Source organism: Bipolaris sorokiniana (assembly GCF_000338995.1).
Source record: "Bipolaris sorokiniana ND90Pr unplaced genomic scaffold COCSAscaffold_20, whole genome shotgun sequence".
NCBI classification, from domain to species: domain Eukaryota; kingdom Fungi; phylum Ascomycota; class Dothideomycetes; order Pleosporales; family Pleosporaceae; genus Bipolaris; species Bipolaris sorokiniana.
The window spans coordinates 434,988-458,140 of NW_006911914.1; the positions used below are offsets into that span (position 1 = coordinate 434,988).

Below are 23,153 nucleotides of genomic sequence, written 5' to 3' on the forward strand. Positions count from 1 at the left end.
ACATACACATGCACCAAACACCGCAGTGTTGAAATCCATGTCCACGAGAAAAAAACACTGCAAATCAAGCAAACCTCATGTCAGCCCTACACATCACACGTGCCTTATGTAACCCAAGAAAAAACCCTCAACTCATCCTTCCAAATCCCTCAATCCCGCAATAAGCACCCCTTCACCTCCTTCACTCGCCCAACAAGGCATCCCCTCTCCTTCCCTATCCGTATCTCCTCCCCCCTCCCGCTCTCACCCTCCGTGTTCCTCGGACGCCGCCTCTACCCTAAAAAAAGGGCAAGCACCTAGGGATCTAGGACCTAACCCTCAATCAAAATCGAACATGGGGGGCTCTACCTACTTCGGCTCGTTTGCTTGGTCTTGATGGGAGAACCCAATGGTGCGGGTCACCGATTGGAGACCCGGGGGGGAAGATACGCATACGGACGTAGGGAGTGGACGAGGTGGAGGTTGTATGCGTAGAGGAATACGGGATATGTAGATGAGGTAAGTGGATGAGGAAAGGGTTTAGAAAGAAGGGGGTAAGGGTGGATGGAAGATGTGATGAAGGAGGAGGAGAATAGGTTATGAGCAATACAGATACAGTCTTTTTTCTCTTTCTTCTCAGTGGGTGTAGTGAAAATGACAAAGTCGATTACGATTTTCCGCAATAGGAACAATCACCACGCGGTATATCACTATTTCTTCAAACTTAGTCTGCATGTTGGCTCTAACTAACTTTTCTTTCCCGTCGATTAAAGAAAAGAGAGGAGAGATAAGATTTTTTTACACACACACACACACACACATATATATATATTGAAGTCCGACACAACAACGCTGCAATGCCCCGAGAAACGATAAGAAAACTACAATGAACCATCTCACTCGCATCGAAAACAGCCTGAGCAAGCAAAAAAAACTTCTCGGTCAGCTACCTCTTGTATTACCCTCACCTGCATCCCATATCATCCCACAGATACACGGTCGCAGTAGCGGCGGCGGAGAATTAGGGTAGACCAGGGATAATTTATTGTTTTGTATCACCAGAGGAGCTCACACCAACACGTACAGACATACGTACGTATCGGTAGCGGTAGCGGTGCGGTGAGCGAGCGCCCGGTGTAACAACACACCATTTTGCGCTGATAATTGTCCCGTCTACCTTTTCTCCTCCTCCTCCGAAGCTTGCATTTGCGGCGTCAAGGGCAAGATCTAGAATGGTGACACTGCTCACCCTCCTTCCATCTGCAAAAAAATCGACAGAACAAGGGCACGATGAATGGGGAACTCGAGGAAAGCGCAAAAGAAAGATTGTTGCACTCGCATGTGATGAAGATTCGAAGAGGATAAAAGAAGAACAGAAAAAAAAAGAGAAAGAGAGAGAGAGAGTTCTGATACAATTATTCGGCATTCCCGCACGCGAACAAGACTCGCTCTCTCCATTCCATCTTTGTTGAGGAGAGAGATGCGGGAAACACTCCCCTCCCCCCCCCAAAAGAGCGGCTGGCACGCAATCCCCCTTCCTTCGCTGCGGCCCGCTGGGCCTACCCGTCAGTTGCACAGCACACACGACGTACCACATGCAATGCAAAACCCTGGGGATTTCTCTCATCCCCCTTTCTCTCCATCTCTCAACACATGTGTTGTTTGCGCCTCGGTGACCGACATACGGGATGCACCTGCATTTTTTTTGTAGCGAGGGGCATGGATGGGGGTGAACCGGGTGTGCGGAGGCGAGAAGAGAAAGAAATGTGTGTGACATGTGGAAAGAAAGGGTCCCGGTTGGAGTTCCCTTTTTAATCAAAAGGATGGAGAGAGTGATAGAGAAAGAGAATTGCGTTTTGCAATTTCGGGTATATTATTTTTCTTCCGTTTCTTCATTGATTGATCAATATCAGCTGAACTTGGCCATATTAACATAACGCGCAAAGCTGTGGTCCTCGCCTTGGTCGAGACCACGGTCCTGCACCGCTTGTCTGTAGCGCTCCTTAATGCCCGACTCCGGATCATCCGAGTCCATTTCGTCCTCGTAGTCTAGGTCGTCGTGGGCCATGGCATCGTCCTCCGAGTCTTCCGCATCGCTGACTGTTTGCGGCTCTTCTTTGCGCGGCCGGGGCTTTGGCTTGGTGCCGGCGCCGCCAACCTTCATGTCTTTCATCATCTTGTCTAGTTCGCGCTGACGCGACGCCTTCTTCTCTTGCTCTCGCTCGACTTTTCTTCGCTCAAGCTCGGGTTTATAATCCCGCTCGAACTCAGCCTTCTTTTCTTCAACGCCTTTGAAAAACTCGTCCATGCCTTCTCCAGTCATAGCACTAACGCCGACAACGCTAAGGTGCTTGTAGAATTCTTCAAGTACGAGCGACATGCTGTTCAGCAGGCTGCCCATGTATCCGCTGCCTCCGCCTACGCCTTCGCCGCCAAAAGTGCCGCCTTCCTCTTCATTTCGGAGCGCGGTCTGAAATGCCTCAAAGTCCGTCATCCAGTCTTTGGCAAATTGGGCGTCCTGGGCGTCGGTCTTATTGAATACCAGTATCATGGGCAGCTTTGTCTTGTAGAGGATCGAGCAGGCATATAGCATGTTGGACATGAAGGTACTTGTGCTGGTTGTCCGTGGCGTGTCGATAATGTACGCAATCACTGTGGGGAATGTGCTGGCTAAACTCGAAAGAAGAATCTCTCCGCTGGCCGACCAGACAAAGACTTCAATCTGACCTGGCGTATCAACCAGGATATGCTTGACCTGCGCCTGCTGAACTGGAGCCGCCTGCTTGCCCTTTCCACCGCTTGTCATGAATTCCACAGTGCTAGGCTCCGGCTCTCTTGCAGGCGGCGGCGGCTGTGTTCGCTTTTCTAAGAGACCAATGACCTGGTCGATTTTTGTGCTGAATAAGTTTAAACTTGTCAGGATGCCACCGTTGGGACCCAAATTGAATTGCTTCATGACCTCTTTGTAGTTGACACTATCGCGAATGTCAATGTTGGGTGTGAAGGGAACATGGTGGACGGCGGGGTCGAGGTTGATAATGTAGGGCGGGGTTGGAGATGTCTTGGATACTGATGGCTCGCTCTTCGTGGGGTCGGGGTGGGTGTAGAGGTGGGAGACGAGTCGTTGCATAAATGTTGTCTTTCCACTGCCTGCCATACCCACGCATACAATGGAGACGGGCGCATTCGAGGCAGCGGCGGGCGCGGCGCCCTCGGGGGCCTTTGAGGCGGACATGGCGAGGCTTTGTTTGAGTTGAAGCGGCGGCAAGGAGGAGTAGAAGTGTCGTAAATAGAATGTAGTGTAGAGAAGAAAATAGCAGGTACTATACAACTCCAGTGAACAGCCGCCAGACGCGGCCTTCTAGAAATTCTTAGGCGGGGCGGACGCGCTAGAAAACCGCCGCGGTGATGTCAGGCCCGAGCTTTGACGGCGGCTTGAAACTTTGGCCGCACGCGCTCAACGTCGCATAACATCACCGAGGACAATTAAATCAAGATCGTCGCCAATACCACCAATATGGGTCTGGAGGAATTCGAAAAGGAGCTTGCGCAGAGTAAGAAAAAAGATGAACAAAAGAAGCGCGACCGGAGCAGGAGTCGCGACAGACATCACCGCAAGCACCGCTCCTCGCGCCATCACGATGACGAAGAGCGCCACCGTTCCAAGAGGTCGCGACACCATCGGGAGACATCTGAAGAGCGTTCGCGACGGAAGCGGAGAGAGCGACATGAGAAGGAAGACCGGTCGCGGCGCAAGCACAGAGAGACTCACTCAAGCGACGATGAGGACCGCCTGACACGAAAGCGCAAATCACGACACTACGACGAAGACGAATCTTCTGGCGACGACGCCCCGCAGGAAAAAGACTACATGCCCCCTGACGATGATATTCTGGACCAGCAGCTTGAGGAGGCCGCAGATGCAGACTTGCAGCGCGACGATTGGATGAAGGCGCCATCGTCCATGGACGTCGACTACGTCCAGCGAAAGAAGAAGGAGGAGAAGACAACTTATGTCAAAGCATCAGCCGAGCAACAGCATGCGCTCAAGATCCACCAAGCCGAGCTGAACCATCATCTGGCCGATGTCAAGGACGAGCAAGCCCCTATGGCTGACGAGCCGGCCCAACGAGAAGTGGGCTACACTTTTGGAGACTCCGGATCGCAATGGCGCATGACGAAGCTCAAGGGAATATACCGGAATGCGCAGGAATCAGGTCGAAGCGTGGAAGAAGTCGCCATGGAAAAGTACGGCGACCTGCGTGACTTTGACGAGGCGCGCGAGGAGGAGATTGAGCTTGATCGGAGGAAAATGTATGGAAAGGATTATGTGGGCAAGGAGAAGCCATCAGGCGAGCTCTTTGAGGAGCGCAGACTAAAGGCAGACATTCATCGACCGTCCCGCGACTCTGGAGAAGCAGCAGATACACCCCAGGGCGAAGTTGTCCATAATCCACAACCAACAGCAAATACGGTTGCACTCAGCCAAACCGAGCTCAACAGACTCAAAGCCCAGATGATGAAGGCCAAGATGAAAAAGGCCCCTGAAGCCGCCCAACTCGAAGCCGAATACAACGCCGCTCTCGCAAATGCATCAACCTCTAAGGACCGCGATGTCGTCGTCCTCAACGCAATGGACAACCGTATGCTCGCCGGCGGCCGCGAGGGCGAAGTCATCGCTCTCACTAACAAGCGCGGCACCGAGCGCGGCCTCGTCAAGGAAAACGACGACATGTCCCTCGACGACATGGTCCGTCAGGAGCGCCGCACTAAAACCCAACCAGGCGGCGAAGGCCAGCTCCTCGCCTCCAAAATCGCAAAAGACAGTAAATTCGACAATGACCTCGACTACCTCGACGAAAATGCCACCAAACTCGCTGCCCGTGCCCCCAAATCCTCCATCAACCTCCGCAACGCCGCAATCCAAGACTATGCCAAAATGACCCGCATCCTCGACGCCTGCCCCTTGTGCCACCATGAAGACAAGTCACCCCCCCAACCCCCCGTCGCCCCCATCATCTCCCTCGCAACCCGCGTCTTCCTCACTCTCCCCACCGAACCAGAAATCAGCACAGGCGGCGCCGTCATAGTGCCCATAGCGCACCGCACCAACCTCCTCGAGTGCGATGACGACGAGTGGGAGGAACTCCGCAACTTCATGAAATGTCTCACCCGCATGTATCACGAGCAAGGCCGGGACGTTGTTTTCTACGAAAATGCCGCGTTCCCTGGCAGAAAGGGACATGCGGCGTTGAATGCTGTACCAATCCCGTTCGAGCTGGGGGACATGGCGCCTGCATTTTTTAAAGAGGCGATTCTCGCCCAAGCTGGCGATTGGACGCAGCACAAGCCGTTGGTGGACACGCAAAAGGCGTCACGGAACGGCATGGGGAAAGCGGCGTTTCGACGAAGTTTGGCGAAGGAGATGCCGTATTTTCATGTGTGGTTTGAGCTAGATGGCGGACTGGGGCATGTGGTCGAGGATGAGCGGGCGTGGCCGAGGGGCGATTTGTTTGCCAGAGAGGTGCTGGGCGGTATGTTGGATGTTGATGTTGAGGTTGTCAAGAGGCAGGGCAAGTGGGTCAAGGGGGATAGGAGGGTCGAAGGGTGGAGGAAAGGGTGGAGGAAGTTTGATTGGACGAGGGTTTTGACAGAAGGGCAGTAGGCTGCTGTGCTTCTGTGTAATATCTATGCAATTTCTCGGTCGAGTGATGAATCAAGAAATAAAATCGTCCAGTACCGACGGTTTGAATCCTGCTTAAAGCCTTTACTGCTACTGCAACATTACTAGTAGTATTCTACTTGATATATACTTTACTATATTAGTGCAGAGTTGGCGTATTTATCTTCTCGAATTTCTGTTGAAAACAACATCAACGTCATGCTGATACTTCGTTGTAAAGGGGACTCGCTTTGGTGGGCTATCCCGCTTGGTCTTGGTTTTTCAGTTTCATCGGTCAACTAAGAGGCAATATTTCTGAGCGGTCATGGTGTGATAGAAGTTTTTATGTATGCTATTATTATTCCCGATGCAAAGGACACTGTAATTTGCAAAATAGAAATGGTCGCGTAGCAACAAGTAGCGCTACAAAATTGTCTACTATTCGAACCAAAATGTGATCACGTGACGTATTCTCAATATGTAAGTACATACGACAGCAGGGATTCGCTGGTGATCACCCGCGCAAATACTGATCTGCCAGTACTAATCTAATATTGCTATTCATCTATGAATGCTTTGCGTATCTATGAAACCGGGATCAACTGTACTTAGTGAATAATGTGTGCTAGTAATCTGTTCTGAAGAAGGGGCTGATTCTCCACTTACTATACACATAGAAGTCAAGGGTCTTCGTGCCAGTCGCTGGTCAGATTGAGAGCCCTGTCAAATGTTGGTAAGGCCTTCCACGAAAAGGTTCTATTTGTCGCAGTCATTTCACAGCAATAATCCACATTGTTTGTTTATAATTCGCGTCGTCTTGAAATCATGCACATCGTGTTCGAGGTACTCCTTTCCCTACTCAATATCTACTTGGTATAGGGGTCTGCAGGAGTCTCAGTAAGGTGCTGGCAAGCTTATTAGCTGGTTAAGAAGAGTTCTCAATTGATCAGAGAAGATTAGTCAACTCAGCTGCTATACCTGATGCACACAATGGCCAAACATTTCAGGAGTTGCATAGATGGATGGGGCTTGGTGTGGGGGCCGAAATCAGTTTCCTCGGTATACTAGTGATTGGCCGCACTTGCCCTTCTACCTCCGAGAACCCTCTTCCCCATCCTTCACCCCCGAAAAAAAGCTTAATGCAATGTCGAGGATGCGCCGTTACTCCACATCGACTGTGTCAAGCTCAGACACTACAAGCTCCTACAGCGATGGAGAGGACGATGATAATGACGATGTCATCACTATTGATTTGGACAGCACGAAACTAACTCAAAGCATTTTGGCTGCCAGACGAACTGCTACCTCAGAGTTCCAGGAAACTTTGCAGGAAGATTGCCAAGAGCTGCATATCATAGCCTCGGTTGCATCAGACATCCCAGATAAGACAAGTCGATTGTCAGTAAAAATTGTAACAGGTGTTCCGGATGAGAAGGATAGCGATACCGACTCGGGAGCTATGCAACATTGGCTGTTAGTCACCAATCCGCCAACATCATTCATGCTTACATTCAAAAAAGACATCTTAAGACCGAGTGTTCATCATTCGAGACGTTTCGAGTTAGTAGCAGCTGAAGAAGTGCAAGTTGATACAGTTTCACAGACTTACTGACCATAACCAGCAAGCGGCACTCAAATTTGCACTGCGATACCACGCAGATGCGATCACGGTCCTCATGTATCTACTTCAGCAGGTTCAGGACAAATTCGAAATAACATCCGCTTATGGAAGCTATATCCAGCCAGGTACAGTCCTGAGATGTAATGGCAAAGATACGAAAAATTCAAAGAAGAACGATGTATCAGCCACTTTCGTTTCATATCCGTATTTCGATGTCAGCAGCGGGAATTGGCCAGATCCTCCGGCCGATGACTCCTTGCATCTTCCGCGAGGTCTGTTCCAGCAGCATTATCCACGGGAAGCGGCCCAAGATCGAGATCGTCATCAATCTTTCAGCAAATTCAGACGACCTGGAACAACATCAAGTTATTCCTTGCGTGTACCTCAGTTATGGGCCTTGATAATAGGCTCAAATACGTTAATCACATGCGGGTCTTCAACGTTAGCTTCGACATTCCACGAAAGCATCGAGTTCGTAACACAAGAAGCACTTCTGGTTGGCTTGACAAGCTTGATACAACTTTCGGCAGACTTTGTTATAAAGACCGTCTTCTACCTGCCATTGGAAAGTTGCCAGACATTTTTTGCGCTCAAAGCTATGATAAAAAAAGAATGTCTTCGGAGCACAGACTATCACATCGACGATTGTATCTTGTACACCTCGGATGATAATGTTGAGCTCGATGCATCACGATGGCCAAAACTTGTGCAGACCAGGGGATCTTTGTTCATTTCAGTGCGCATGAGCCTTCGCAACAAGCTAAAACCGTCCACAAATGGAAGTTTCACGAGAGGACTATTCATCGAATATGGAAATTTGAGCTCTGACAACGAACAAGATAAGGTAGCTACGGAATCACGTAAGAGGTCAGTTATTAGAGCTTAGCATATTTTCGAACCTGTTCGATCTAGACTAACATATCCAGAATGTCTAGTGCCGTGCAAGATCAAGAAACAAAGGCCGGAGCAGATAACCAGTATTCTACAGGGCTGAAGGATCAAAACGCCGATATCCAGCTAAAGCAACCACAACTAACTATAGGTTACGCCTCACCTGGCGAGCCGCTCTCTGAAACCACCAGCGAGTCAGAGGAAGAAACATCTGGGCCGGTCAGAGAGGATGTGAACCAAAAGCAACCTCGAGTGGAAGACAATGCTGCATCTATTCTGCAAGATGAAGTAAGATACACAATCCGTGATGAGATAGCCCATGATGTAAATCTACAGGAAAAGAAAACACAAGAAGAAAAGGAATTTCAGGAGCGATTTGAGCTTGAATACAGAAAGCGCCTCAGTCGTTTCGGATTTGCACCTAATCAGATTGACGCGATGATGGGTACTCAATCTACAGTGAATCCCAATCCAGGCCCAGCTCCCCCACCACCGCCTGCTCCAGATTCCAGTGCACGGGAACTGCCTACATATCCCATGGTACATAGGAAACATCTTGATATGGATACCTTGATATACTACGACATTCCATACGAACACCACGACGACGACCCAGACTACCTTATCATAATGCAAGAGTGCAACCAACCTGAGCTTGAAATTCTTTTTGAGCACACCCGACGCCTTCGTCAAGACCAAGCACCGCAGAAACCCGAAACCACTACGGCCAGTTCTGATAAAAAAAAGACCAGCTCAAAACAACAAAGTTCTAGCCGAAATTCACGAAACCCTGATCCACGAAGCAGCGACTTTAGCGGAGAACGGAGTTGGGCCAGAATGAAGGCCAATAGGGCCACTAGGGCCACTAGAAAAAGACTCAAGCCGAGCCATCTCGTCACACGCCAGGACTTTCAGAAATCCAGCTTTGAGAATAACACCCAGCGCATCAATCAGGAGTTACGTGTCCCACCCTTTCTAGCATGGCCTACCACATACAATGATAAGAAAAACGAAGTGGGCTCCCAATCCCAAAACGAAGCTACATCTCCGATGGATTCCAGTGGTGTACTGATACAAATCACCCTGCGTATGATTGACGGGGGAATCTATCATCCCCATCAAGACTTGAAAGCCGGCTTTCGTGCCGCATCTCTTGTTGTGTGGCAGAAAGGTAATAACCAAACAACTATTCGTGCGAACTCCATTCCTAGGAAAAGGATAGGTGATATTGATGTCAAATTTGACTCAAAGATCCTGCTGGACCCGCCTTCTCGCCTAGAGAACTTTATACAGTATCTCGAAACACCCAGGGAGGGGGAATCAGAGGAGCGTTTTCCTTCACCAACGAGGTCATTCAGAAACTTAGCCTTCAGCCATGAAGTTTCCGGGCGAGACGTACTTCTTTGGCAGGTGGCACGGTTGTTCGTTCTCAGAAATGTATTTGCCGACGGTGTAAAAGCCCTAACTGGCCAGTTCGTGCCCAAGCATTATGCACATCCCCTCATAGATCGATGCTGGGGCTCAATCTCGATTGTAGATCAAGTAAGTCGAATCCCCTTAGGGTGTGACACAATTACTAAAAACCATAGGCTGTACTCAAAACATCACGAGAACTCTGCGGTCATCTGAAGAAAGGCCATGCTACAGGCAATTCTCCAACATATGTGGTAAGAGATATACCCAGAGATGGCTACTCAACAATACACTCCCTAGCGGACCTTGACAATCCAGTATCATCCTGCCATATTTGCGACAACAGAAAATATTACGCCAGTATTGAAGACGCAATTAACCATCTTCGTCTTGCGCATATTTCTCCACAAAGTACCGACGTAGAACACCATTCGGAATCGCTCAAGCATTGGGTCGCATCTACCACAGACGCAGATCTGGAGAGTAGAACGGAAAGTCTTCTTAGATATCTCGAGACCCTAAATCGACGTGTAAACAAGCTCCTGTCAAAGGCTGTAGAAATGCGTCAGAGTGTCGCCAATGGCTCGCAAGAGCTCGATGACGGGTACTTTTTGCGCGCAACACTAGTCAAAGCTGCGAAGAAGATTTTCCAATTCGTGTACTACTCAGCATACAGTTTCAATGTTCATTGCGACTCTGGATCTGCACCAGTGGGACCTCAGCTTCTTGTTTCGTCTCGAGGACATTATCACGACAAATCTGGGGCTGAAATGTTCGCTACCCTCGCCGACCTCGCCATGTCAAAAGCAAGGGACGACCTCTTACTCATGACGCAAATTGGCGATGACACGAGGTCAGTGTTCCACTTCAAAGCTTCGATACAATTTACTATCTACCTCGGTCTTTCAGATCTCGTAAGAAGGCCACTTATGTGGAATATGTCGATCTTGGAGCTATACAGAGACTACCTGTCTGCTTTGGTATGTATTTAAATGAAAAAGTATCTGATCAGGTGTATTCTAACTATGGTAGCGCTTCAAAGCCAGCCGCAAACCTTCCAAGCTGGTCTTACGTGAACTATATCTCTTAGATGAAGAGATTGAAGTTGTTGCGTCTGTATACATGCAACAACATAGGGCCGAATATAAGCTCTGGAAAGTGCTTGGAGTAGATGAGATTGAACTCAGGAGAGAGGTGAGTGTAGTTGGAACGTCTTGAAACACAATCAACTAATAATTTACATATAGGGTCGAGACGAATACGTAGAGAATTTGTTCTCCCAATTTCGCAAAGAGCTAGAAAGGGCTACCAAAGCCCTGCGACACAACATCGAGATCACAGAAGAAGGCAACTCCAAAGCGATTCTTATTTTCACACTCGTCACAATCATCTTCCTGCCTCTTTCCTTTGTAGCCTCGGTGTTCGGCATGAATACTTCAGATATCAGGGACATGAACAGTGACCAAACGCTTTTCTGGGCGATAGCACTTCCCGTCACCGGAACCATCGGCACGATATCCCTGATAGCAGCATACCGACACACCGACATTGTAGAAGGAATACAAAAGTTCAAGGATAACTTCGCAATGAAAAGGCACAGGTACAGCCATCACCGTCGTCCTTGGAACCGTAACAAACACAGAACAGACGAAGAGCGGGCATATGATTCCAACAGCGCTGCGATAGGGACACTAAAACGCCCCTTCGACTCTCAACGCTCTGATCCATGGCTACACAGCAAACGCTGGTCGAGCCACAAACAAAAGACTGATTCGCATGGTCCCCGTATTCTAGTCCGCACCGCGACTGGTAAAACGCTGCATGAGAAACCCAAGCGGAGGGTGCGTACAGCAGAAATACCGGGCGGCTCAAAGAGGTATTGAAGAGCGAGAGAAAACAGTAATATACATGGACCCCCTACTTCCCGTTAATTCACCAATGAGCGTACTCTACTCGTATTGATTATCAGCCCCCTGATATCAATCCAATTACACTCAATATACTGCGCAAAACAACATGAATATAAAACAATGCCAACATTCTGTAAACGTGAACTAACGAGTGGCACAGCTTCAGTTTTACATCACTCTGGCTGCCCACTACTGTAATTGCTACCCAGTCTCGCTAGCCTGCGTAGCTCCTTCAGCTGCTCTAGCTGCTCTAGCTACATTGAATGTATGCTGCTGTATCTGCTTTAGTTACCCATTTCTTTGACCAAACACTACTCTCATCTTCTAGTTAGATTCTACCATCCACCCCATAACCTAGCCCTATTTAAACAAGAAACCCCCAAATATATACGCCTACCTGCAGCTAAAAAAACGTAGAAGCTAATCCGATCGCATTTATTCGTAAAGGAAACAGGACCAGAACCAATCGTTATACACGAATGTAGCTGGAATTATTTTGCATTCTGTTCATTGCAATTAACCTACATTAGTGTTCATGAAGAGTAAAAAAAAGAACAGTTGTGTGCGCTGGATAACGAAATCCTGGGTGCTAATGAGGAATATTCCGCTGTGAATACTGCACTACAGTGTGAAAGAACGTTTGATCTCGAATATGGCTTTCAACATTTAATGATAAAGAATAGTTAGACTTGTTTTTTGTTTACAGGATTCATGTAATTTTTTACATCATGCAATAAATTCCACTGATACATCGTTATCCCGCGACACAGCTTGACAGTAATTCTTGACTTCACCAGGGCCGATAAGAAAAAAGACAAACTGTCAGAAATTCATGTTACAATGAATCTTGCAGATATCCATCGACATATTTAAAACTACCACTTCTTCCCCTCATCCCCATCAAAATCTTTCTCTTGCCTCTCCCTCTCCATCCTGGCATCAAACTCCCGTTGCACACGCTGACGCTCCCTACTCCTTTCTTCATCGTCACCGACAAACGAATATGAATCACCTAGCGTAGATCCCTCTCTGCGTTCGGGTTCTGGTCTTCGCGGCGACTGCCGTTGTGGTTTTTGCAGTGGTACAGGCTGGCCGCCGCGCCGGAGACGGTCCCAGGATGACTCGCCTGATTGGGATTGGGATTGCGGGTTCTTTACTTCGTCTTGGAACAGACCGCCTGTGGGAGAGGCGTCGTTATCGTCGAATAGAGAAGGAGAAGATGATGATGACTGTGTAGGTTGACGATTCCAAGAGCCTGTAGATGGCGGTGCCTGCTGCCTTTGCCGAGGCGACTGCGATGAACTATTGTTGGAAAAAGTCTCCCAGGTTTCTGAACTAGTAGATTCAGAGCCCCATGTTTCATTACCGGCAGTCGGACTCATATCGTCGGCTGCATCGTCACGTTGTGCTGGAGGCTGCTTGCCCCATCTAGCTTGTGGTGATGGACCCCCACCTGTACGATTCCTCACCTGCTCTTGAAACTCTCGACGTCGTTCTTCAATCTCACGCCCTTGCTGTGCATTCCTCTGCCCCTCGGCATGCGATGAAGCCTTCAATTCCACCCCAAAATGCTCCAGCTTGGGGTCATTAGCTGTATTGACCGCTGCAAGGGGTTGTGCGATGAGCTGGCCAATTATACTACCCATTTGCCCTGCTACGACCACGTAGAGGCAAAATCGCCATGTGTGTCGCGCAAACTGCGCCATTGGTCCACGGACTGGACCGAACTTATTCACGTCAATGTCCTCTACCTTGGGTTGATAAAATGGGTATTTCATCTTGTCCCATGTTCGATACCATTGCCACGTTCCAGCCGCGGCGCCTGTTGCAGCGAAATAGCTCTTTGTTTGTTCAAGCTTGTAGATGTGGAATGCGAGCGCCTGCGCTTCTTCCGGATTGAGCTGACGGCCAACTTTGCGCTCGGCAAACTTGAGCGTTGTTTCGGTTTTGAAGCGGACGGCACGTTCAGAGAAGCCCATGAAGGTGCCTATAACAGGTAATGGGCGCGGAAGATTGGTCGCGTCGAAACGATTGCCATTGTTTGGATGGGCAGGCGAAGATGCGTAGGGATCATTCGAAGTTGGGTAAGGATCGTCTGTGAAGCCCTCGGGGGCATTCTTATCGGCATCTCCAAGCACCATGTTTGGTTACGCGTTGTAGAGTCGCAATGTTGTGGGGTTGCTAGGGAAGGTGGGTGGTGAGAGATCGGGGCTTGGTGGAAGCTTTACCGATGACGGCATCGAACGCAGTCTCGGGATCACCAAGACCCATTTCCGCGATCTGATTTCATGATGCGATCCTAGCACCACCATAAGTAAGCCGCTTGAAGAAGATCCTAACATATTGCACAACGTGGTGGGTGTTGGAATATTCAAATATAGTCTATTTCCAAATGCCTTCCTCCCAAACGACAATGCTCCTCACGAAAGGCTACGTACTTATACACTACAATAATTCAAACCAGCTACAAGACCAGCCGGGCCATTACGGAAACTCCATATGCACAAGGTGAGGGAAAAAAGAAAAAGAATAGGTTGATGTGGAAAAGAAACGCCCACTTCTTCGTGTAACGCCACGATTCATACCGTTCGCAACGGCCATCGTAGTTGGCCGCAAAAGAGAACTCAAAGGAACTAATTCCAGCGATCGATGTGGTCTTTTTTCTCGCTCCTGTTGCTTCTTGTATATACTTTTGACAGCCGCTAAAAGTGACATAGTGAGGCGGTGGTTTGACCAGAAGTCTTGCATGATTACGAGTACTTTTATAAGATGACGCAACGGCAGGTAGCCGTGGGCTCGTCGTCGCTCTCTCTCCGGTTTCCAGATTTGCCAGTCTTGGCGTTTTCTTCTTCATCAACGACCTCTTGTGGCTTGACGGTCATGTGAACAACATTAGGGGTATCTGTTTGAAATCGGCATTCTGCGGTTTGTCAGTAAGTGTTTGACAGGGGCTATATCATGTCTTCAATGCAAGGCATGCATTCAAATCGGATCGACCAATTAGTGCGGCCAGCCGAGGAACCGCACAAGCTGTGCCAATACCCTTGGCGCAATCCATAATGAGGTCCTTACCTTTGAGTGGCGACTTGTCGTCAAGCATGCGACCAAAATGAATGAGCCTTATCGATCCCGGCGAGGTGGGCCGAGCCTCCCACTCTGTTCACTTGAGTTAGCTTTGTAATGTAGAATTCAATGCGATGCGATGCGCTGTGAGCCACAGTTTCTTTGCCAGCGCTGTTTGGACGAGGCCAGGTACAAATAATGCACCTGGAAGAGCAGCATAACAGCGCGTCACGGCTGACGCCCCGCTTACTCGTGATAAGCGCCCCCTGCTCTTGCATAAACTGTATAGAAAAGAGTATGCGTACCTTCCCGCCAGTCTCGCCATATCAGCTCTTTGAGGGTATAGACGCTGATGTTGTACGGATCCATGTTCTCCACCTTGACACTGCGCTTCTTCAGGTACTTTTCGTCAATCTTGTACGGATGCCTTGCACCGCTGGTAAGAAGCAGCATTATTACTAGGACAGGCCCGTTCGTGTTGTCTGGGTTTGCGGCCGGTGTGTCTGTCGACGGACCGATGGCCTCGGTGTCTGCGCGATTTAGCGCAGAAGGGGGCGCGAGCTTTCCAGGGGATGAAGGAGCGACAGGCGCATCTTCTAAGGTGCTGGAACCGACGGGTTGCTCTGCAGGTGTAGCTGCTGGAGCTACAGCGGGTGCGTCTGTGGTGTGCGTGGTTGTGTCTGCAGGCGCGGGTGCTGCACCAGAGGCCTCGAGGGTCTTCATCTCTACCGAGCCTATCGATGGAGGCTCGTTCCTGCTCTGAGGCCGCGATCCTGAGGTCTGTTGGTGTGGAGTAGTTTGTGGTGCCGTGGAGGCTTGATCGGCTGTGGACGACATGGTTGGCCGGCCGACTTCACTCGCGCGATGGATGCGATTGCGGGCAAGTTAAGCGAATGGAAGGCAAACGGGGGGCTGGGGGCGACTTGCAGGTCGGCCTCGACGTCGCAACGAGAGAAATGGCAGCGGGGGAAAAATGGTGTAGTGGTGAGGCGTCTCAAGGGCTCATGCGTGGACGATGGAAGGCTGGCCGGCCGTGCGCGACTGGGAAGTCGCCGTCGCGGCCACCCTCTCCCTTCTCCGCAATCCGCAAATGCGGCAAGAACGACCCGCTGTCTCCACTAACAGCCCGTTACTGCTACTCGGCTCTGCACCGCCTCAATATCTCGTCTTCCGTACACATCCTGCTTCACACACTCCATTTGCCGGGCTGCCGTCCATTGCCTCACAGTGCATCGCCATGCCAAATGCATCTCGGCAAACACTGGTTCCCCCGTCATTGTTGTTCGTCCACCTGCGAAACCCGCAACATGCCCTATTTGGACTTGTCGTTAAAGCGCGTGCCCCTGCATCACTCGCTCATTTACAATGATTGGCCACGCCCACTCAGCACTCGTCGCGTTATCGCATGCATTCTGCGCCACATCTTCACAGCTCTGAGTCGGCCCGGGCTTCCCTTCTATGCTTTCCTTGGCCGCTTCTCCAGGCTGACAAGAGAAAATGGTCTTTGGGCACGTGGGGCAGGCTGGTGGCTGAGGAGCCACTGCTTCCTTCGTCTAGTACATCACGACTTTGTAATGCCATCATAACTTCATCTCCAAGCTCCACAATACCATGGCCATTTTGGCTTCATCGCTTCATTCGTTAATCTTAACCCTGAGTGGGTGGGTGCTATGTCCTTGTGAACCGCCAAGACCATTGAAATGGGAACAACCTGCTCGAGCCGCGTTATCGTCTATAGTGGCAGTGTACAAGCGTCTTGATTTGCTGGTCATATAGCAAGCCTCTACCAGTTCATCTTCATCTTCTTCTCAATCTCCGTGTGGAAGTCTGGTGCTTCCCGCAGCTCGTTGCTAGTGAATATATCCTCCCAGCCAATCTCACAATCCCGTCCCTGGAGAATATCTTTGTGAACACCGCTGCTTCCACCCAGTGCTAATGGTCTCCACTCCCCCGCTTCAGCAATCTTCAGCTCCATACCCCTACGCACGGGCTCTGCAATGCCAAACTGCCGCCTCAGCATCTCCATCTTCAGACGGTCTTGGGTATCGCGCCACTGGACAAGACGGGCCTCGAGCGGATGGGCAGACTGCAGAGCAACTGGTGCTGTCGATGATGACGAAGCGGTAGGTGCTACCGATGTGTGGCCAAGGCGAGATCGAAGGGTATCGTGGACGCCGGGAGCCGAAGGCGCAGAGGTTTCAAGCGTAGTTTGCGCAGGGTGCGCCTTGCTGGGGACGAAGCGGAGAGACTAAGCATGTGTAAGTATTGAATGCGTGCATGTATTGTGTATATCATTGGGACAACTCACCATTTTGAATCTCGGTGGCGCGCGGGGTTTGTGAGAGTTATATACGGCCAATCGATGTATCGAACTCGTTGAATTCGGTTGTTCAAGTCGTCGGACTAGTCAAGAGTAAGGTATGGATGTTGAGTGGCAGGTTGTCAAGCAGTTGCTATCAACAGAGCTCTAGGCTACCTGGAGTGACGTGCTTCGCTAGCGCCTTGGCAACTGGCCCAAATGCTCGAGGTTTGATGCTACATCGACTCGCACATACACATACACATTGCCCACACTAAATCATGCCCATGCCCATGAATATGGATGTCTACTTACGTTTCTACTGGAGTCATATCTTACATAGCCCTGGCAGTCAACATGGCTCCTAAGCTCACCAGGCCTGCCATGAGCATGTTGACAGCATTATTGTCCAACAAATCACTCCCAACCTCAATCTTCCTACTCTCATGCTGTGGGTCTGTAACGGCCGTTCCACTTGCTCCGGCTTTCAACATTGCTTTCGAAGCCTTGATCGATGCTGCCGCGTCCGTACCGCTGACCTTAGTAATGCCATCCTTGCCCTCCGATCGACGACTAACATTGCTGTGTACAAGCACCTTTCTTCCTCCCTCACCTTCAACAACCTTGCCCGAGTGTACGTCAACCACGCTAGCCTGAAAGAGAGCTCCTAGAAGAGAATCAAGGAGTGTTCCACTAAAGCCAGCTGCTGTCAATGCAAGAGTATACTTTGTCTTTTCAACAAAGCTCCAGTCTTTGCAAAACGGCATGAACATCGTAGAACTGAGTGAGATTATCAGTGCGCCGAGTACTCCTGCACCAAGACCCGTCGTGGTCACCCCGCCATTTGTGCCAGGCGGGACGATACGCCATGGAGCGGTTATCAGGCGTGGCTTGGATTTCGACAAGATTCCAAGTTCAGATGAAAAGGTGTCTGCAGCGACTGCGGCGTAGTTTCTGATGCATGTCAGTATCAAGTCCGTGGCCAAAGGCGAATGCCATACGCTACGATGCCTGTTACCAATACATCACTATTTCCAGTCCAGCAGAGACCCTCATCTTCATATCGTCCATCCTTCCTTAGCTGCCAGAGGTGGAGCAGTATTAAAACCGATGCTATACCAGAGTTTGCGACCACTTGGATATGATTGCGCGCACCTTCTCCACCAGATGCACCCGTTGCGGACTGAGTAAGCTTTGCTTTAATGTCATGCTTGACCTATATTTTGTTATTTACCGTCTGGTTTGAAACACAAATGTGACATACTTTCGTGACGGAACTCCCGGCTAAGAAGAAGACGGCAAGAAGCAATGTGAAAACGCTCCAAGGATGCAAGGTATGAATGACAGCTGTCACAAATGCTGCGAAGATGCCGACAGGAGTCAGCGAGTTCCGCGACCACGCTCTATAGATGAGCGCAGCTATTCCAGGGATGGCTATCATGGGCTTCATGATTGATGTTTTTGTTTTGATGTACAGTGACACAGAGATGTGGCACAAAGACCGGGAGCTTACTCATGTACTTCTTATGGGGTGGGGGCTAGTACATCATTGAACCCCGGCTTGGCATAAACTACTGAAAGTATCAACCCCGACGTCGCAACTTCGCTCATCCCGTTCTTAATATAATTATCGAACAATATCAATATCAACCCTTCACTCGAGGGTTCAAAATGCCCTCTGCAGTTTGTCGGGTCACTGCCCACTTACTTTTCTAAGCTCGACTTCACTCTACGAACCCACAAGTTACCAACGCTATCAACGGAACCAATCTGAAAGGTAACTGAGACGCAACGAAATATTTTGAAATATTGACAATTGGAGGCCTGGTGAAAGTTACGTGCGTCCCACTTTTACCCAGGCATCTACATATCGAGCCTGGTCGCGTCTGCCTATGGGTCTTGTACTGCTATGGGCAACCTGCATAAAGCCTAACCCCGAAGTTACATGTTTAGTAGAGCTATAGAATAATCTTAAAACTCTATACTCTTAGAAAGAGTTTAGCTCTGATTTCTTAATCTGCAAAGATCTAATTAACACCACACTTATAAGCTGCTAAAATAACATTAAACCCTATCTTTAAAAGCTATTAAGGCTTAGTCTAAGCTTAAAAGCTCATAAAATCGAACTACCTAATCGATTTATTACTATGCTAATACTTAATAGTTTAAGTTTAGAATTTAATTATCTTATTACCGCGATCACATAAGACTTTAAATTAAATACAGAAATTAATCTTAAAATAATGTGCAGCTAGATTGTTAACAAATCTAGACGTCTTAGATCTATTAAGAATAGCTCTAGCAGCTTAAACAGCTTAATCTAAAGGAGCTATATTAAATCTTATTAATCTAATCTATTCTATTAATCTAATCTATTCTATCAATCCGATCTATACTATTAATCTAATTATAGATTCGATTAATCTTATTAATCTTATTAATCTAAGAATATAGAAATGTTCTTATTCACTTAGAAATCTAATAGAAGCTTAAAGCACTATAGCTACTGCAGAAGAAATAGGCATCTAGTTAATTAATGTTAGTAAAAAGAACTATCTAAGCGCACTAACTAGAGCTTATTTAAAATAGAAGAAGCTCTCTCTACGATTATATTAGTAGACTAAAATATCGCTAATATTAATACTACTAGATCTATCTAATCTACTAAATCTATTAAGTAGATACTAGATAGTGGAGCTAGTGCGCATATCTACTGCGATTAAACTCTATTCCGGAATTATAACGGCGCAGGCAAGACTACTCAGATCAGTATCGGCAGTAGTGTCACTCAGAGGCATATAGGAGTGCGTGGGACATTAAACGAGCCTTAATTCAAATAGACACCTATAGGCCTTGTACGAAAGGATATTAAAAGTCTATAGAGCTAGCTATAGGGAGTGTCTCCTTATATACTATTCTTAGTTAGATCTGAATTAAATCCGATCTTATAACGAGTAGTTAATGAAAAGAGCGGCGAATACTACCTCCGATCCGGCTCTGGGATTGGTCCGATACTTAGCGAAGTATAACGTCGTTATACTACCTCTCTCTTAGTAGATAGCTAGTCCTATAGCTATAAGACTTTCTTATATCTCTCTATTATAGTTCCTGTACGCTAGCGCGAGAGACTATTTTAGGTGACTTTTAGCTTATTATTCTATACCTACTTTTCTTTTCTTTTCTTTCTCTATACTCGATTATCTTATAGCAAAGTTATATCCTCTATACTCTTCTTCTAAGCTTAAATCTACTAGTTAAGAGCCTAAGAGAGTTCTAGCTTTAATAGGTTTTATTTATAAAACTCTCTAAGCTTATAAGAAGCTCCTATAAAGTTAGAAGTAGAGTACTAGATAGAATCTAGATTATATCTAATCTAGCTTATCTAATACTTTAACTTAGCATAATATAACTTACTAGTAAGGATCTAATCTACTTTCTATTCTTCTATACCTTAGATAGGCTTACTAGAAGGCTTAGAAGCTTCTTATCTTAGAAGAAGATCTTAAGAGTTCTTATATAGTAGGTCTAGAGCGAATACGTTATAGATATAAGACTCTATTAGTAGTTAAAGTTAATATAAGTAGCCTACTTTCTCTAAGACCTTAAAGGGACTTTTCTACTTAGCGGCTAGCTTATAACTTAGATAGTTAATTACTAGGTTCTTAGTATCTAAGAATACTATATTACTAATATTCTAATTAATAGAGTAATAATAGTAGTTAATGGTGGATTATATCTAGTTCTAAGTCTTCTCTATCTACTACTTAGTAGTATCCTATATAGCGTATATATAGGTAGTAAGCGCTAAAGTATTCTTATAATTAAGTTTATTAGTAGAGGTAAGAATACTAGTTAAATACTACTAGTTCTAGCTTTACCTAAGTATAGATCTATAAAGAATCTAATATAGAGATATACTAATAGAAGAGTAAGATAGAGAAATTTAAGTATAATTAATTAGAGGTAGTAGCTTACTTTAGTTATCTTGGTAGTAGATTACGAACAGACGTAGTCTCTGTTAGAGATATAAGCTAATCAGCTAATCTCTGACATAATCCGGGTGCTCGGCACTATACTCGGATTCTTTAGTCAACCAATCCCTATACAATTCATCTATCTATTACGTCTATATCTACGTAATCTACTACTAGATAGATTCTTCTAGAATCTAGTACAGCAAATATATATAGTAGTAGAATAGCTAGTAGATAGAAACCAGAGCAGATAGCACAGAGCAGATAGCACAGAGCAGATTGCACAGAGCAGACTACTAGTGCAGACAACAAGATAAGATCGGATCAATCTAATTCTTCAATCTCTCTCCCCTAGCATCATTTCTCTTTTTTTCATCCTAGAACCTATCGATTCGCTACCTCTGAGTCTATCGCTAGACAAGTAGACGACTCTACCTCTGAGCTAGCTATAGAACAAGTAGCACCCTCCTTATCCCAACAGTCTCTAATTAATATACTTATTTATAATCTCTATTTAACTATTAGTTTTCTTATAATAGGTAGTAGATAGCTTAATCTTAACGCCTAGAATCTAATAGAACTTAGACTAGAAACTAGACATAAACTATAGTTCTTAATTAGAGATAATTATCTCTAAAGTATATCTAAATTAGTATACTTACTAGATAAAGAGTTTAGTTATACCTCTTACGTTAATAGTCTTATAATATAGAATAAAGATAGCCTATTTAAATAACTAGTTAATTACGACTATAATCTAATTATATCTAGCCTTATTCTTAGAAAATTTTTTAAAGTTAATATAAAGATATTATATTAGTTAGTTAGAAATTAGAAGAGAGTAAATTAGCTCTAGAACTTAGATCTATCTTAGATAGGCCTTATAGTAGGCTAGATAGTTCTATATATACTTCTTATAGGTAGCTTCTATACCTTTCTAGTAGTACTTCTAAGATAGTAGCTAATAAGTTTTCTTAGTACTTAGGTAGGCTAATAAGACCTAGTTATAGGCCTCTTAAATTAACTAAGTATAAGCGATAGAGTCTAGCTACACGTAGATGCGGTTTAAGTAGAGTAATAATCTATTTTTTATCTAATACTTATTAGAGAGAGTATAGCGCTCTTTCTTAAATAACGTATAGTTTTACTATAATAGAAGCTTAATTAGCTTAAAGAAGTCTAGGGATATAGTCTTCTAAGTAGGCTTAACTACTAGTAGTAAGATAGCCTACTTAGATAGTTATTCTATATATACCTTAGTAAGTTTAGAGTTAATTTAGTTATCTAGTTAGTATAGTTTTAGAAGAACTTATAAACGATTATTAATTTAGATAGTTCTTAAGTTCTATATATTCTATTTATAATAGCTAAAGATATTAGTATAGATATTATCTTTACTAGGCGTGTATTAGATATAGAAGTTAAATAAGATAAGCTATTTAGTCTATCTTACTTATAAGGCGTTTAGAACTTTAGTAGTTATAAAGTACTTTAGTAAGTAGTAGTTAGAGTATACTTAAACTTAGAAGTAAGCTAAAGCTAACTTAAATCTTTACTTATTAAATACTATAATAATAGTATATAACTCTTTATTATATATCTTCTAGTTTAGCCCTAATCTAGATAGAATCTTACTAAAGAAAGCTACTAGGCTCTATAAGCTATTTAGTTAGTTCTATAATAAGACGCTAGCTATAATACTATTAGATATATCTATCTTTACCTTAGTATTATACTCTAGATAGTAGTAATATAAAGTAGAGATTACTAGTAAGACTATTTTTATTCTTTTAAAAATATAGTTATAGTCTAAATTCTATATAGAGGGCTTTGCGGGGCTCTAAAGTATAATAATTGTTAGAGATCTAAGCTGTAAGGGGCTGCGCTCTGGGGAGCAATCGCGAGGTATACAAGAGGTTGTATTCGATGAGGAGCTAAGCTCCCAAGCTACGTAGCTGTCTATATACAAGCTGGTTACCCGAGTAACAATCGGACCGGTGAAGTCTAGGTGCACGAGGCAGCTTCTGGGTCCTGCGGCTGTCGTCTGAACGTCGTTCGGGCGGTGCGCAGAGAATCCGGGTGCTCGAGACAGCACCCGGGTTCTGCGAGTAGGCCGAGATTCCATCGAGGAGCTATCCAAAGGGCGTTCAGCCCGTTACAATACCCCCCTCCTTAGGGTGATACCGCATCGCCTCTCCGAAACCCTTCCGGGAGGCGGCCCTCGCTGTCTCGTTTGGTCTCTGTGAACGCTTCCCAACGATCTACTGCCTCAGCGTCCTCTAGTAGCTCCGCTGGTTCGAGCGTCGTTCGGTGGAACCCTTTCCACTTCACCTCGTAGTAT

General features: G+C 46.5%; 6 protein-coding genes across 6 annotated transcripts; 2 read left to right on the forward strand and 4 right to left on the reverse strand.

Annotated features, from left to right (window-relative positions):
- Positions 1-1,841: 1,841 nt before the first annotated feature.
- On the reverse strand, positions 1,842-3,314 carry COCSADRAFT_279739 (uncharacterized protein). Its single transcript, XM_007707751.1, has one exon. The coding sequence runs from the start codon at positions 3,212-3,214 to the stop codon at positions 1,889-1,891; it is 1,326 nt and encodes a 441-aa protein (XP_007705941.1). The 5' UTR covers positions 3,215-3,314; the 3' UTR covers positions 1,842-1,888.
- Positions 3,315-3,432: 118 nt separating this feature from the next.
- Positions 3,433-5,759, forward strand: COCSADRAFT_41960 (uncharacterized protein). Its single transcript, XM_007707628.1, has one exon. It carries the CDS (start codon positions 3,497-3,499, stop codon positions 5,642-5,644), a length of 2,148 nt encoding a protein of 715 aa, XP_007705818.1. The 5' UTR covers positions 3,433-3,496; the 3' UTR covers positions 5,645-5,759.
- A 1,007-nt stretch (positions 5,760-6,766) lies between these two features.
- COCSADRAFT_185866 (uncharacterized protein) lies at positions 6,767-11,601 on the forward strand. Its single transcript, XM_007707752.1, has 7 exons — positions 6,767-7,114; positions 7,162-7,201; positions 7,264-8,129; positions 8,189-9,695; positions 9,743-10,546; positions 10,599-10,760; positions 10,814-11,601. Exons 1-7 carry the CDS (start codon positions 6,786-6,788, stop codon positions 11,447-11,449), a joined length of 4,344 nt encoding a protein of 1,447 aa, XP_007705942.1. The 5' UTR covers positions 6,767-6,785; the 3' UTR covers positions 11,450-11,601.
- A 520-nt stretch (positions 11,602-12,121) lies between these two features.
- COCSADRAFT_41961 (uncharacterized protein) lies at positions 12,122-13,677 on the reverse strand. The gene has a single exon (XM_007707629.1). It carries the CDS (start codon positions 13,615-13,617, stop codon positions 12,352-12,354), a length of 1,266 nt encoding a protein of 421 aa, XP_007705819.1. The 5' UTR covers positions 13,618-13,677; the 3' UTR covers positions 12,122-12,351.
- A 156-nt stretch (positions 13,678-13,833) lies between these two features.
- Positions 13,834-15,603, reverse strand: COCSADRAFT_41962 (uncharacterized protein). Its single transcript, XM_007707630.1, has 3 exons — positions 14,845-15,603; positions 14,549-14,632; positions 13,834-14,396 (listed from the first exon to the last, which is right to left on the reverse strand). The coding sequence occupies exons 1-3, from the start codon at positions 15,374-15,376 to the stop codon at positions 14,239-14,241; spliced, it is 774 nt and encodes a 257-aa protein (XP_007705820.1). The 5' UTR covers positions 15,377-15,603; the 3' UTR covers positions 13,834-14,238.
- A 719-nt stretch (positions 15,604-16,322) lies between these two features.
- COCSADRAFT_103982 (uncharacterized protein) lies at positions 16,323-18,288 on the reverse strand (the record flags this gene model as incomplete). The annotated part of the gene is made up of 6 exons (XM_007707753.1): positions 16,323-16,787; positions 16,848-16,942; positions 17,016-17,083; positions 17,178-17,792; positions 17,840-18,054; positions 18,103-18,288. 6 exons carry the CDS (start codon positions 18,286-18,288, stop codon positions 16,323-16,325), a joined length of 1,644 nt encoding a protein of 547 aa, XP_007705943.1.
- Positions 18,289-23,153: the final 4,865 nt, after the last annotated feature.

Coding starts and splice junctions, on each gene's coding strand:
- COCSADRAFT_41960 (XM_007707628.1), top strand. CDS start 3,497: ATGGGTCTGGAGGAATTCGAAAAGGAGCTTGCGCAGAGTAAGAAAAAA.
- COCSADRAFT_279739 (XM_007707751.1), bottom strand. CDS start 3,214: ATGTCCGCCTCAAAGGCCCCCGAGGGCGCCGCGCCCGCCGCTGCCTCG.
- COCSADRAFT_185866 (XM_007707752.1), top strand. CDS start 6,786: ATGTCGAGGATGCGCCGTTACTCCACATCGACTGTGTCAAGCTCAGAC. Junction 7,202..7,263: donor CATCATTCGAGACGTTTCGA/GTTAGTAGCAGC, acceptor GACCATAACCAG/CAAGCGGCACTCAAATTTGC. Junction 8,130..8,188: donor GCTACGGAATCACGTAAGAG/GTCAGTTATTAG, acceptor TAACATATCCAG/AATGTCTAGTGCCGTGCAAG.
- COCSADRAFT_41961 (XM_007707629.1), bottom strand. CDS start 13,617: ATGGTGCTTGGAGATGCCGATAAGAATGCCCCCGAGGGCTTCACAGAC.
- COCSADRAFT_41962 (XM_007707630.1), bottom strand. CDS start 15,376: ATGTCGTCCACAGCCGATCAAGCCTCCACGGCACCACAAACTACTCCA. Junction 14,633..14,844: donor ATGGCGAGACTGGCGGGAAG/GTACGCATACTC, acceptor TCAAGTGAACAG/AGTGGGAGGCTCGGCCCACC. Junction 14,397..14,548: donor CGACAAGTCGCCACTCAAAG/GTAAGGACCTCA, acceptor GACAAACCGCAG/AATGCCGATTTCAAACAGAT.